Raw genomic sequence first — 16,337 nt, forward strand, 5'->3', positions numbered from 1 at the left:
CACTTTGTTGGCTGGGATTGGCTCCAGCAGTCCCCCATGACCCTGTAGTTAGGATATACTGGGTTGGATAATAGATGGATGGATGGATATTATCTTTACAGGGTGAATCCCAGTTTTATATACATTGTAACATTTTAAGACTCAAGGTGGCTATCATATCCTAACTTCTTTTTTTTTTTACCAAAAAAAAGCGGGAATGTATGGGTATATGAATGTGAAAATCTGTGAAGGCAAAGGCCCAATGAGCAGAAGACTAACTGTGAAACAAAAGAGCTTAAGTCAAGTATGGACTTACTACATTGCAGCAGAAGAGACAGTATGGGACTATGCACCAAATATGCCTGATTATGTTGACAGGTAAGAAACTTTATAATTATTTTGAATGCAGGATACAACTATATGATGAAAATATTTTCTTGCAATCTGTGATATTAAATTGTATTGATTGGAATGTATGTATGAGTATGTCCTGAACACCATTCTGGGAAGGCTCAAAAGTTTCCAGGATAGGCTTCAACCTCCAGGATCCTAACCTGGATGTCAGTAACGCACTATTAATTTATTTCTAGTGTTATTCTTTGTTCATAGTACATTATTAATTTTAATTGAGGATTGATCATTATTTTATTTGCATGGATACTATTATTTTCTCTTTATGGATTTCATGATCACCACCATTTTTTGTGTCTGGTTGCTATGATTTTGCGTGGTTGAAGGGAATACAATGCAGATGCCTAAAATGCTGGGCAACCATAATATACTCTGCTAAAAACAGGTAATAATTAAATCACACATCGGATCCCGATGAATGAAATATTCCAGTGAAAACTCTTTACTGAGTAATACTGTGTAATTCATTGAGAACAAAATGAAGTAACAATGGTTAATGGAAAAAAAAATCACCAACCATTGTGTGCTGGATTCAACATCATACAAAAAATTCAAAAGTGAAAAATTGAAATCATAGGCTGATCCAACTTGTGTGAGTTTCTTCAAGGCAACTCATACTGTGATTCAGTAATGTGTATGGCCCCCATGTGCCTGTATACACTCCTGACAATGTCTGGGAATGCTCCTGACGAGACAGCTGATGGTGTCCCGGGCGATCTACTCCTAGACCAGGATCAGTAAGCTCTTGGACAGACTGTGGTGCTACTTGGTGGCATCGGATGCATTGATACATAACGCCCCAGAGGTTCTCAATTGGAATCAGGTCCAGGGAATGTGCGAGACAGTCAATGCCATCAACATCTTCATCATCAAGAAACTGCCTGCACGCACTGGCCACATAAGAATGGGCATTGTCCTGCAAAAGGAGGAACCCAGGGCACACTGCACCAGAGTAAGGTCTGGCAATAGCTCTGAGGATTTCATTATGGTACCTAGCAGAAGTCAGGTACCTTTGACTAGCACATGGAGGTCTGTCCAGCCCTCCAAGGATATGCCTCCCCAGATCATCACTGACCAACCACCAAGCTGGTCATGCTGGATGATGTTGAAGTCTACATAATGTTCATCATGGCATCTCCAGACTCTTTCATGTCTGTCACATGTGCTCAGTATGAACCTGCTCTTATCTGCAAAGAGAATGAAGCACCAATGACGGAGTTGCCAATTGTGGCAGAGTTTTGACTGACTTTGTGTCCTTTTTATGACCTCTATACCATCCATCCATTTTTAATACACTTTTTCTACTATGGTCACAGGAATTCAAAGCCTATGCAATTGGCCCTTTCAAAGTGAGTGAGGGTACCCAGCAGTGGACTGGTATATCAGACAGGTCTGGATCCTGACTTGTTCTGCATGCAGTCAAAATAACCTCCAGATTATGAGTGCTCTGTAGCAGAAAAGAAAGGGTTCAAAATAGGACTGCTTAGGACAAAATTCTAAGCATTATGTAATATGGAAAAGTCTGAAGCAGATGTAGTCACTTGAGAAAGGAGCATTACCTGATGACTGGAAAGTTGTCAATAGTTAAGAAAAGCGAACCATTTACTTAGACTTTAAAAAGTCTTTGATACAGTTTCTACATCAAAGATTAATTCTAAAGCTAGACGCTGTAGGCAATAGAAGTATATTTTTCAAGCTGTATCAACACAGATATACACATGTGAAGTAAATCCTTTTCAAAACGTGCTTTATGGATCTATAGATTTTCTGTTACTCATTTGTCAAACGTTCCACGTTTATTGGCCTCTTGGAGTTAACAATTGTCTGTGGCTCTTCCCCTAGCCCTTTCTGCTACCTGCTATTTACCCTAAACCCCTCCTATCTGTGTCTATTGCAAGGCAACATTACTTGAAGTAATGAACTGTTCGTAACACATTACATTTTGTAATAAGTAACTACAGTATATAACATGTGAGTAGTGAGTAATGCAACCGAGTTATTTTTAAAATTAATGTTTCCCAACACTGTTTATTATGAATTGACCTGTTCTGATTGGTAAGAAAAAAGTAAAAAAAGTATTTGACGGGGAAATACCTTGTAGCCTTTATAGCCGACCTTTATCTGAATATGTGCTCAGTCAACAATTTTGATTTTTTTATAGAAACTATAAAGCCAAATACCTGGAAACAGGGCCAAATCGCATAGGGAAGAAATACAAAAAAGCGGTCTACGTGCAGTACACCGATGACACCTTCACAACAAAAGTAGAGGGAAGAAAACTGGAAACTGGAATCCTCGGGCCAGTAGTCCGAGCTCAGATTCGAGACATAGTAAAGGTTTGTTGATTTCAGCTTTTCACCTTTTCTTTGATTTAGCTGTCCATGCATTATTTTAACCTGTCTATCTGGTTCACGGTTGTGAGGAACTGGAATTTATCCCGAAAGAATCAGTGGGCACCTCAAATCATACTTTAATACTGTAAATAGGAATGCCCCACCTTGTAATAGAAAGGCTGTTTGTCCAGATCGAGAGGAGCCCGTTGAGACTGTTGTTGGCATGTAGTTAGGGTGACCCCTGGGCAGGTGGACAAGACACAACACACAGGAAGTAGAAAACCCATTTGGGGGTTTATATATCTTCACTCCCTTGGGTATGTATTGACGTACCGCAGGAGGAGCTGGAGGAAGTTGCTAGTGTGAGGTACAGCCCGGACACAGACAGGTAGACATGATGTTTTATTACCACACAAGTTTATTTACACTATATTTACAAGTATAAGTGCACAAAACACCAATCACCCCTGAAGTCCAGGCCTTCTCATGATGCTTTCTCTTCTGGCTGCCTCCACTCCTCTCCTCCTTCCAACCGACTCCAGCCATCGAATGGAGGATATACATGCCCGGATGGGCTTCAGGTGCTTCCCGACACTCCTCTGCCAACACTCCCCTGTGTGGCGGAAGTGCCTGCTGCACACTTGGAAGCATTCTGGGTGTCTTCAGTCCTCTTTCCCCCAGCACTTCCGGGTGTGGCGGAGGTGCTGAGGTCCAGGGCTCCAAAGGCACCAGGGCGGTCGCCCCCACATGGTCTGGGGAAGGCGCAAGCCCTCCTCCGGTCCTCCTGGCGTCCCGGCCGGGTCGCCACCCCAGCCATCTCCGACATTAGGTATACAGTGGCCTGGTGAGATCAGTTCTGGGTGTTGCCACCATAATTCTCACCAAGAACAGAAAAATGAAAATGATGATGATGCTGACTTTTCATGGATGCCTATAATGTTATCAAGTGAAATACTCCTGGTGGACATTTAGAATGATGAGATCGAAGAATGAGAATCCAGTGTTACACAAAGTCCTTAACAGAAAGGTAGCATAAAATTAACTTTGGTAGCAAATTATATGAAGTCCAGTGTAAAATAATTTAACATTATACTTTCCTGTAGCAGTGTAAGGAAGCATTAAGAGCTTTAAATGCCTGTAACTATGAGTGAAGGATTAATATATTTCATAATGGCTCATGGCCTGAATGTGGACTGTGCACAACCTGACATTCCATCTCATTTGAGGGCATTTCAACATGCACTGTACTCTGAGAAGCTGTGTCATTATTTTAACATATCTCAGCAAACTAGCAGTAAGTGTTGCTGGATCATATATACCACTCCACTAGTCAAGTGAAATATGTTACTAGAGAAGCTCCCAGCATTTCCCTTATTAGTTCCAGAAATGTCTGATACTAGTGTGCATGTTAAATTCAAATGCCAGCCATCTTTCCTGCATCCTTATCTATGTGAAGGTATATTTTTATGATGTTTTATAAAAAGGCAACTTTCCCCTAGTGCAAATCAGGTGATATCTATCTATCTATCTATCTATCTATCTATCTATCTATCTATCTATCTATCTATCTATCTATCTATCTATCTATCTATCTTTGCCATGGAAACCATGTTTTGTATGAGGCTTCAGCCTCTTTTCGGGTATTGTACATAATGAGGTTGACTTCTTGTTTGGGTGGAAGGTAACAAAAAGAACAAGCAAAAGCAAAAACTAGACTTTCATATTAAACTCATCTCATTTCAATATACAGCAGGTTTGCAGAGCAAGGAGAAGCCATCCATTTTTTATGATTCTAAAATCCATCCATCCATTATCCAAACCCACTATATCCTAACTACACGTTCACGGAGGTCTGCTGGAGCCAATCCCAGCCAACACAGGGCACAAGGCAAGAAACAAGCTCTGGGCAGGGTGCCAGCCCACCACAGGGCACACACACAGGACAATTTAGAATCACCAATGCACCTAACCTGCATGTCTTTGGACTGTGGTAGGAAACCGGAGCACCCAGAGGAAACCCATGCAGACATGAGGAGAACATGCTAACTCCACGCAGGAAGGACCCGGGAAGCAAACCCGGGTCTCCTAACTGCAAGGCAGCAGCTTTACCACTGTGCCACCGTGCATTATTCTAAAATGCTTTGTCAAAATTAAAAGCTACATTTCATTCACTGCTTAAGAAGCTTTGTTTTTTTATTGCATTTTTTCTTTTTTTAGTTCACTTTTGTGGTAGCTGTCCAAGAATCTTGGAACTTGCTATGCATTGTTGCTTTGGGATGCATAGTTATTACACTTGATTTGCCAGATTGACATTATATATAATCATCTGACCTAGTTTTCATATTTGGGGTTATTTTCTAATGTTGCTATTTAATACTGACCAAATTAACTGTTTACCCCTGTGTTATTAGTTCAATTGGTCTTAACGAACATTTCTTAATTTTGTGGCTCTCTGTGGACCTCCATGCTCACAACCTGCTTTGAGGTGCAGCCGATGTGGAGATAAACATGACGGAGTCAGCAAATTCAGAAGTTTGATAGGATAATTGTCCAGATCTCCTTCCATTGCATCGTCAATTGAATCAGCACTTAGATCCATTGTCATACTACCCTCCAGCATGGCCTCATCATTCATTTGGAACTAGAATCGCTTTTCCTGCAAGTAGCCTAATTTCATCCTGTCCTAGGTGGCTTCTAATCAATTCACCCACTAATCTATGTGAGGCTCTGCCCTCACCATCTACAGGGTTTTGCTGTTTTTACCTTCTGACTTGATTCTTGAAATGCTACCCACATTTTGTAAATGCAACATTTAACCCATATTGTTTGTTTAGTAACTATTTTTTTATCAATGTCTAGTGCTTTTCACATTGGTTTTTATTGGTAATCATAGATTGTTTTCAAGAATAAGGCAAGCAGACCATACAGCATCTACCCTCAAGGACTGTCAATCAGCAAGCAATATGAAGGGGCAACATATCCGAAAGATGACAAAGGTGAATTTTTGTTGCATTTTGTTCCATATAATATATTTTACTAATAATAATTTACTAATCAAAATATTAAAATAGTGTTTCTGTACGTAGATATTAATTATTCTTTAGAAATGTGTATGGAGGGAAATGAAAACATTGAGTGATGATGTTGCACATTTCTTTGTTTTGTTTTTTGTTTTCTTTTATTTTAGTTTTTAGTTTTATTTTTCTGGTTTTGAGGGTCTATTACTACGATAATGACCATGCAAAATTAATCTAAAAGATAAATAAAAAAAAGTAGATTGATTGATTGATTGATTAATTGATTGATTGATTGACTGAATGAATGAATGAATGAAAATAAAGATAACCTTATTCTCTTCATTGATTATTGCATTTGGACTGCATGGACAGAGGCCAAATTTTTCCTTGATCACATAATTATTATTGTCTTTTATTTCATCGTGTTTTCCCAAGATGTATATTTTGTGACAGTGTGTGGGGCAATCATTTAATAATTACTACAGGCAAATGTATAAATAAACTTTTAGGGGCTACTTACATATTATTTTATCAGCTATCACAGTTTGTGTTTTGAAGTATTACATGTCTGAGCAAAACATTTCTTTAAAGTACTCCAAGTAAAAAGGAACAATAATAGGAATATTTTTGAGGAACTTTCATGCAAACAGACTATTCTCTGCTATAATGTAGGGACTGGAGTTCTACAAAACTCAATGAGAATCAAAAGACGTTTGACAAATGAGAGGAGACCATTCAGTCCATCGGGTGAATAGTTAAGATGTCCCAATATCTAATCCAGATACTTTTTAATGATTCTTAAGGCTTCTGATTCAATTACATGTTCCAGATTTCCGCAACTCATTTTGTGAGAAAGAGCTTTTTGAAATTAATATTAAATACACTTCCCCTTAAAAAAACTCTACGTCATTAAGTGTTGTGATTGTGACAGAGAAGGATAACGTTTTCTTTTAACATTTATGGGTGTATCAGAAGGACAGTCAGTCAGATCGAATGTTGATAGAGTTTAGACAAAAAACGTTACTCGAAGTTTACAGGGAAACACTAAACTTAAAGTCATTATTCAAAGTAAAGTCATAACCAAACACTACTGTAAATTAAATGGATTTGCACAGCCGTCATATCCAACATGGCCACCATGATGCCAATGCTCACGTGGCAGGTGAATCACTTACCTAGCAACCATATAGCAGCAAAGCCATCATAATCTATGGACATGCTTGTCCTAAAGGACAGGAAATGGAAAATTAAAGCATCAAAAGGAGAAACAAAGAGTAGCTGAGCTAAATCGGCATAGGCCTGAATCAGGAAATCAAAAATGTTAACCAAAACTCCTGTAGAAGAATCAGATCAAAAGTCCTTACTCTCTTAGAGTCCTTTTCCAAATTAACTAGAATTATTCATCATGAATGTTTTTGAATGTCTATAAATATGGATAATATTTTACGTAGCGTTCAAAATCATGTCATCACATATAACGGCACTGTAAAACACATGACGGGTAATGAGTGCTGCTACCAACAACAAAACTATGTTGTAAGAGAAGGGATCTGAAAATAATGTCACTAATGAAACAATGAAAAGTAATAACAACCTGAAAATTAGTTTAAAATGAACAACAAGGCATCAGAATTTTACTTAATGATATCTCACTGAAAACTATGAAAACAGCGATCAAAGACACAAAATGGCAGCAACCATGAAATCCAAAAAACAAAAGTGGCAGTGCCCAGTAAAAATCATTTTCAAAATGTTGCCACCATAACAATAGAATTATAAACAAACAAAATCCAAAATGATCGATGCAGTCATGACAAAATATAGAGTGTAGATTCTAACGCCAACTCTGGAATGGTACTTTAACAGTATTATATAAGAGAATGCATTTAATGCATTTGATTTTCTTTTAATATAATTTCATGTCTGACAGCAATTTTAAGTGACACAGAAACTTAAATTGTGTATTTCAGTGTTCATAAACCAAGCAAAGTAGCTTTAATAGTTCAGATTTTTACCCTTTAACAGGCCATCAGCAGCACGAAGTGAAGCCTGGACAGACCTTTGTGTATGAATGGAAGGTCACAGAAGAAGATGAGCCCACCGATGATGACCCGAGGTGTTTGACGAGACTGTATCACAGTGCTGTCGATAGCAAAAGAGACATTGCATCTGGGCTCATTGGTCCTTTGCTAATCTGCAAAAGCGAATCTCTGAGTACAAGAAATGTTCAGGTATGTTGGAAGGCTTTAATTTCACCTCTCCTTAAAACCGTTGCTGGCTTCTATTTCATCCCTCATTTGTTTTTGTCATTTTATTTCTAACATATTTTCCCCCATTAACATGGAAAGCAATAGCACATCTTTTTACTGGTAAAATGGTACCCCATTTTTTTCCTGCATCTAAACAATATGCCTGTAAGCTCCATTGGTGTACTTGTGTTAACCAGCGATGCACACATTGATTTTAAAGACTGGTGTTCCTGGCAGAGTTGATTAAAAGATGTCAAAATAGGCTCTGGCTCTCTGAGATGCAGCGTTAGATTAAGCATGCCATTAAAATTGATGGATGATTTTTATAGGAGTCGTGGTGGTTTGATTCCTAGCCATGTCCGTGTATGAACTCCATGTATGTGTTGTAGATGAATGCTTTTCGAGTTTCCTGTTTTCAGTTTTAGACTTGCACTTTGTAAGTGACTTGAATAGAATTTTCTGATGATTCTTTAATGGTATTACTGGGGGATTTGTATATCCAGTAATTCAGTGCAAATATTATTTTGTATATTTAGTATACCTGATAAAAACTTCATTTTGTTTATTATGTTTATTGTTTACCAGGACGCCATTTATATTTTTTAAGGGTGTCACCATTTTGTGCCCCAGTCGCCATGACACTTCTAGGAGTGTGTCTTTGGAAGTCACTCTCGTTATGTCACCAATATGAGATGGAATTACATATCAAGATTTATTGGAACTTTCAGTTTTGACTATCATGGGTTATTTATTATGATTCTTGTATTGCCCATCTTCTGATTCTTAGGCACCTCTTCCTATCAGTTCTAGTCCAACACACTTCCTCTTGTTCTTAATTTTTTAACACTTATATTATTGCACCATTATTCTGTAAACACCATTGTTGGTGGTTTGCCATTTTTTGCAACTATTTCTGCATGGTCACAGCAATTTTGTTTGCAATTGCTTTGCTTATTGGCCTTTATATTAGTCATGTGACATAGTGAGCCATCACTCCTCACCTATAAAACATGGAGCCATTTTTCCTCTGACATCCATGTATCGGATCCTGCTATTAACAAAGCAAACTTTTTTAGTATGTTAATTAGAGGCAATTTAAGACAAAATAATGAAAAGTATGCTTTGTTTCTTGTCTTTAATTTTTGATTAGCATTTTGTCTTCCTTATCTTTATTACTTCTGACTTAGTTGTCTCAGATATGGTTGCTGCTCAGCATTTTCCTTTTCCATAGAATACAGGAAGCCAAAAGGCACTTCTGTACAGGGACTTCTTTCTGTCTCTGTATTGAGTTTAAGGTCTTTGTCTCTGTGTGTTGCATTCCAGCCTGGTGCTTTACCTTCTTATCATACCACATCTCATGTGATTTTCCATAATCATAACAGAATTAAGTTTACACATTTGGCCTGTGTGTTTGCATTGTTTTTCTCTGTTCACCAAGATTTCTTCCTGCAGACCAAAAACATACTGTACATGTTACTCTGAATGAATTACTGTAGAGATGAATTTCAGAATAGCAGGACGTTCTCAAATCTGTTTATTTCAATTCATGGTTGATGAGAGAATTATTTTTGAATATTCAATCATATTTATGTTATGAATGATTAATTAATATCTGCTTTTCACAGATAAAAGCGGACAAGGAACAACAGGCTGTTCTAGCAGTGTTTGATGAGAATATAAGTTGGTACATTGATGATAACATTAAATCTTATTGTACTGAGACATCAAAAGTTAACAAAGAAGACCCTCAGTTTTATTCTTCCAATGTAATGCATAGTGAGTAAAGTGCTTTAATGATGTATTTATCTTTTATGTATTGTTGGATGAAAAAATCTGTGTTGTTTCATTCTCTTTGAAGAAGTATGTTATGTTTTTAGTCCGTGCTGAAGCCAAACTACAGACAAAATGGCCAAAGCTTAACATTACTCACCCGGGCAATGCCATGAGCTGCTTCTAATATAAAAAGGAATATTGTTTGCTTTTGCAGTTGGGGTTGGATTAGGCTTGATCAAGAGTTGAAGTGCACACAAAGGAGAATCAAAGGATTGTTGTTTAACTCCTGCTTTGTTGGCTTTTCTTTATAACTGAGGCCCTACGAACTGTGAATCTTGAACTAAGAGGACAAGTAAGACACAATAACGTTCATGGTTATAATCCTGCAGTTGCCATTATTCTGAAATCCAATTGGCCCAAAGAACAAATTCTCGCTTGTACGTAACAGTACATAAAGATGAGCTGTTGCACACACAATTTATTTCCTGCCTTTTCCGCATAGCTGTGACATGTAATATCAATGACTATACACTACTGGAATGCTCTGAGTCTAAGCTATCCAAAGTTAATGAGTCCTTCATCCATATGTGGCTTGACATAGGTGGGATCTTTGATAAAAGCAAGTTCACTCAGCTGCGATGCACTGCTTGCCTTGGCATATTTGTGTGCAGATTGCATATTTCGCTAATGAAAAAGAGCAAACAATATGGACACTTGATTTATTTGAAAGAAAACACCCCAGGGTATGTCAAAACATCATTATTGCTTTTGATTGACTTGTAGATTTATGCACAAATTACTGTGACATTTGGCCGGTGGGACAGCACATGCATAAGTGGGCACATACTGTATATATGCAAATTTCCATCACTCCAGAATTGTTTTGCCTAACATTACACATTTATCTATTGAGAGTAGTGTAAACAGCAAAAGATGCTTTACAGTCCTTCTGATTGTGTTAGATAGCTAATTGTCAATCCAATTAACAATCCATACTCCAGACTTTTGTTTTTTAATTATTTTTCATTATCACAAGTAAAATTTTAACCCTTGGAAATCAGGATAATTGAAATCATGAAAATATTTATATTGAGGGTTAAAAACATTTCAAAACACACACACTCTGTACGACATATAGTTAGAGATCATGTCATACTTAAAAACTGTGGTTGTTGAATCTTGTTATAGTTTAGCAGAATTAGCTAAGCTGATACAAAGTGACTAGGACAGCAAATAGGCTTGGGAAGATTTGTGATAATTTAAATTTAGAGTATACAAATGTGCTGTATTATGTGAAGGAAGTAGAAATTAACATTTGAATACACGATAAGAGGTCCGAAACTTGAAAGCACCCTTTTTGAGAAGCATCTGGCCATGTAGTGTGGTGGAAAGCAGGAGCATAGGGACCTTCAAAACTCAAGGTAAATATAATGAAATCAAATGTTTATTGAGGGTGGCGCGGTGGGTAGCGCTGCTGCCTCGCAGTTAGGAGACCTGGGTTTGCTTCCCGGGTCCTCCCTGCGTGGAGTTTGCATGTTCTCCCCGTGTTTGTGTGGGTTTCCTCTGGGTACTCCAGTTTTCTCCACCATCCAAAGACATGCAGGTTAGGTGGATTGGCGATTGTCCCAAATGTGTGCTTGGTGTGTGTGTCCTGCGGTGGGTTGGCGCCCTTCCCGGGATTGGTTCCTGCTTTGCACCCTGTATTGGCTGGGACTGGCTTCAGCAGACCACCCATTTTCAATGGGTTGGAAAATGGATGGATGGATGTTTATTGATTAGGTGTCTGCAAGGTTTGGACATGCAGCGATCACAAATATGGAAAATTGTCATTATGTACAGTTGAAACATTGCCTGCTAAAATGAGAAACTGGCTATGAAAAAATGCAACTTTTCAGTCCTATAATTTTGGTCACCTGTCTTTATACTTATGATATTATTGTTAGTTGCAATCCTGATTTCTTTCTTACTGTCTAACTTTTTCAGCCATTAATGGTCACGTTTATGATAGTGGAACGACTTTGGGTTTTTGTCATAATGAGATAGTTACATGGCATGTTTCAAGTGTCGGTGTGCAAGATGACATCCAGACTGCTCACTTTTTCGGCCATACCTTTGAGCATAATAAGGGTTATGAGGATGTCCTTACCCTTTATCCTATGACTGGAGAGACTATTACAATGGAAATGGATAACATTGGTAAGTGATCATTTGCATGCATTTCTACTTAAGACATATTGTTCAGTATCTCTGTAGCTAGTCCACATACTGTATATGGTAAATACGGTATGTTATTTGGCTGTTTAGAGGTCTAGCAGTGGAAGGCATTTGATCTTGGAAGAGTTCTGACCTGGACTGCACTCTGTGTGGATTCTACATCCTTTCTTCATATTCCTCAAACAATTCGAAAAACATGTTATTAGGTTGATTGGTGACTCTAAATTGTCAGTGTATGAGTCTGGCCGGGTTTGTGAATGATCCTCTCCTTGCTTCGCATGACCCTATTATTGGAAGAAGTGGATTTTGGAAACAAACGAACAAATGATTTAATAAATGAATGAATGAATGAATATTGTTATTTTAATTCACGTGAGCAGAGCAATATATTGAATAAGGATTTTCTTTTGGACTCTGCTATGCAATAAACAAACTCCATGCCTGGCCATGTAGGGTTCTTACAGGACTTGGTCTCACCTTATTATTTTTTTATATTTCATTACCCATCATTTTTACTATTAGTTATTTTTCTGTTTTTTTTTTAATCTTAATATTCCAATTTTTACGTGCTAATTTTTTTAAGCAGAATAAGGGTTTTTTATTTTTAAGTTGTGCCCCTTCTTCACATTTTCTTTGCATTTCTTCCTTCTGTTTAGTTTCCTTTGAGTTTGGAGAATTATAGAAGCTAATGAAGACTGTCAAAACATTTCTCTCTATTCATTTTCCCTGCATGTTTTCTAAAACAAATCAATGTACTTACCCGGGACTATGACTGAAACAAAAAGTTCCCATCAATTTAATGCATGTCTGGGGGAAATTAATTGGTCTTTAATTCTGCTTTTTTCTACATGACCCACAAAGTTAGGAACCACTCCTTTAGGCTATATCTACATCTTTAGAATAATTTTTTTTTTTTTTAATTTATTAATTTTATTACAATCAATACATAGCAATCAAGTTTTTACAAAAAAAAGAATTATGTTAAGAACAGATCGATCCCCACCCCTGAGAGAGAGAGCAAGCCAAACGGTGTAAAATTTAAGGCTTGTAAAAATACCTAAATTAATAAATTCTCTGTGCTTTATAAACTTATTTTAAAATATTACTGATTAGATCCTGCCATGTTTTGAAAAAGTCTGTACAGATCCTCTAACTGAGTATTTGATTTTTCCAATTTTAAATAATATAACACATCAGTTTCCCACTGACTTAAAGAGGAGAGTTTGGGTTCTTCCAGTTTATCAGAATAAGTCTGCGTGCCAACAGTGTAGTGAATGCAATAACAATTTGTTTGTCCTTCTCCACTTTAAGCCCCTCTGGAAGAACCCCAAACACAACTGTTAATGGGTTAGGAGGGATTGTGAGTCCAAGGCTGTCTGAGAGGTAATTAAAAATTTTTGTCCAGAATAATGTTAATTTGGTGCAGGCCCAGAACATGTGACCCAGTGAGGCTGGGGCTTGGTTGCAACGTTAGCAGGTTGGATCATGCCCTGGAAACATTTTGGAGAGTTTTAGTCGAGACAGATGTGCTCGATATATAATTTTGAGTTGTATAATTGTATGCTTTGCATATGGAGCTTGAGTGAATTCTCTGCATTGCTACTTTCCACTCCTTTTCTGATATATTAATTGAGAGGTCATTTTCCCAGTGTCCTCTTGGATCTTTGAAAGGAAGGGATTGTAAAATGATTTTATATATTGTAGAGATGGAGTCTAATCCTTGAAATTGAGCAATATTTTTCCAGCGTGGATGAGGGTGCAAGATGAGGAAAATCTGGAAGGTTCTGTTTAACAAAGTTCCTGATTTGAAGATAGTGAAAGAAATTTGTAGCTGGAATGTTAAATTTGGAATGTAATTGTTCATAGGATGCAAAGGCGTTGTCTATATAAAGATCTCTAAGCAAGTTAATTCCAAATTTTTCCAGATATTAAAAACTGCATATGTTTGTGAAGGTTGAAAGAGGTGGTTCTTTTGCAGGGTGCCACAGAAAGAAGCTTCTCCGTCTTAAAATGCTTTCTACATTGGTTCCAGATTCTAAGTTGGAGTTATTAGTGTATTGCCGATAACGTGTGTTTATTGGAGCACAGAGCAGGGAATACAAAGAAGTACTGCAGGATTTTACTTCTATTGCGGTCCATGCCTGTGTATGTTCTTCTATTTGTGTCCAGGTTCTTATCGCCTGTATATTTGCGCCCAGTAATAAAACTGGAAGTTAGGTAGAGCCATGCGCCTTCTGCCTTTTGTCTTTGTAGGGTCGCTCTTTTGATGCGTGGATGTTTAGAATTCCAAATAAATGAGGTTATTGTTGAATCTAATTGCTTAAAGAACGATTTATTAATGTATATTGGTATGTTTTGAAATAAAAAGGAGCTTAGGAAGAATATTCATCTTAACAGTGTTAATTCTTCCAGCTAGTGTGAGATGAAGGGTTGACCATCTATGCAAGTCTTGTTTAATTTTTTCCATGCAGGCGAAAATTTTGTTGATATAGAGCTTTATGTTTACTTGTGATGTTTACCCCGAGGTATTTAAACTGTTCTGCAATGATAAAAGGTAGGGTGTCTAATCTAATATTATATGCTTGAGAATTCACGGAAAGAGTACACTTTTATTCAGATTAATTCTGAGACCAGAGAGCTTTTGAAATTCTGTGAGTGCTGCTAAGACTGCAGGCACAGAATTTTCTGGTCCGATATATACAGTACCATGTCATCTGCATATAATGAGATTTTCTGTTCCAGTCCTTCTCTGCTAATCCCCTTTATCTGATCAGTATTTCGACAATGTATTGCCAGTGGTTCAATGGCAATTGCAAACAACAGTGGTGACAAAGGGCATCCTTGTCTTGTGCCACGTTCTAGTTTAAAGTAGTCTGAGCAAATGTTATTGATGCAAACTGAAGCTTCTGGGTTAGTATACAGTAATTTAATCCATGCACAAATGTTGGGCCAAACCCAAACTTCTCCAAAATAGTAAAAGGTATTTCCATTCAATCATGTCGAATGCTTTTCTGCATCCAATGATAATAATATTTCTGGGGTGTTTGATTTAGTTGGTGAGTATATTACATTAAACAGGTCGAAGATTTGAAGATAAGTGTCGGCCCCTAATAAATCCAGTTTGGTCTTGTGATATTACGAGGGAGCACTTTCTCCATCCTTCTAGACTATGATTTTAGAGAGTATTTTAACGTCGTTATTCAGAAGTGAAATTGGTCTGTATGATGCACATTGTAATAAGTCCTTATTTTGTTTTGGAAAGACAGTGATTAGTGCTTGGCGAAAGGTTTGTGGAAGAGATTGGTTATCTCTGGCTTCTGTAAATGTTGCTAATAGGAGGGAGCTAGCTGAGCGGAGAATTTCTTGTAAAACTCTGCAGGGTAGCCTTCAGGGCCTGCTGCTTTTCCACCTTGGAGTGACTTTATAGCATCCAGTAATTCTGATAATGACAGAGGTTTATCGAGTTCCTCCACACTAAAAGCGTCAATTTGTGGTATCTGTAATGTATCCAGAAATGCATTAGATTGTATATTGTCTTCTTTAAACTCAGTAGTATATAGGGATTTATAGTAGTCTCTAAAAGTGTACATTATATTTTTGTGTTCGATGATTTTATCTCCGTTCGTGTTAGTGATTACGAGATTGCGTTGCACATCTTGCTTGTGAATTTGTTGCGCTAAAAGCTTATTAGCTTTTTCTCCATGTTCATAATAATGATGTCTGGATTTGTAGATTAGTTGTTCAGTTTCTTTAGTTGTCAAGAGGTTTAATTCTGAATGTAGAGCCTGCCTCCTCTTATGTAGAGTCTCGCTTGGTAGTCTGGCATGTTCTTCATCTATTTTAGTAATTTCGCTTTTTATCTCTGCTACTTTCTTCGCTTCGGATTTATTTCTGTGGGAAAGATATGAGATAATCTGTCCTCTTAAGAAGGCCTTAAGAGTTTCCCAGAGTATTCCTGCAGAGATCTCAGGGGATGTATTTGTCTCTAGAAAGAATTCGATTTGTTTGGATATAAATTCAGTACAATTCTCGTCAGCTAATAGAAGCGGGTTGATCTTTAGAATAAATTAATCTGAATTTGAAAGTTTTTTGCATGCTGTTATGATATGGGATAGCATGCTTAATATAGAAAGGGATGAGTGGTCTGTTTTTTCTATAAATTATTTAATGTTATGCCTAATAGATGATATTTCTGGTATTTCTGTAAAATTATTAGTTAATTTTTGTTGACCTGGTGTTTAGGCAGAATACTTCAGTTCATAGCTGGTTAATTTTGACAGTTAGGCTCCGAATTGTTCAGACCTCACATTTACCATTTGTTTGCCCATCAGCTCTCACCAGTGGTCTAGCGTCTGTATAAA

At 37.4% G+C, this 16,337-nt stretch overlaps 1 protein-coding gene across 1 annotated transcript in view; it reads left to right on the forward strand.

Annotated features, from left to right (window-relative positions):
- The window catches only part of f5 (coagulation factor V), a 116,500-nt gene that overhangs the window by 54,096 nt on the left and 46,067 nt on the right, over positions 1-16,337 (forward strand). The window contains exons 7-12 of the mRNA XM_039745165.1: positions 192-357; positions 2,552-2,726; positions 5,617-5,719; positions 7,766-7,971; positions 9,615-9,765; positions 11,746-11,958. Coding sequence (XP_039601099.1) covers positions 192-357; positions 2,552-2,726; positions 5,617-5,719; positions 7,766-7,971; positions 9,615-9,765; positions 11,746-11,958 — 1,014 coding nt within the window. The remainder of the gene's footprint in view (positions 1-191; positions 358-2,551; positions 2,727-5,616; positions 5,720-7,765; positions 7,972-9,614; positions 9,766-11,745; positions 11,959-16,337) is intronic.

The sequence above is a fragment of the Polypterus senegalus genome, chromosome 2 (genome assembly GCF_016835505.1).
Source record: "Polypterus senegalus isolate Bchr_013 chromosome 2, ASM1683550v1, whole genome shotgun sequence".
In the NCBI taxonomy this organism is placed as follows: Eukaryota; Metazoa; Chordata; class Cladistia; order Polypteriformes; family Polypteridae; genus Polypterus; species Polypterus senegalus.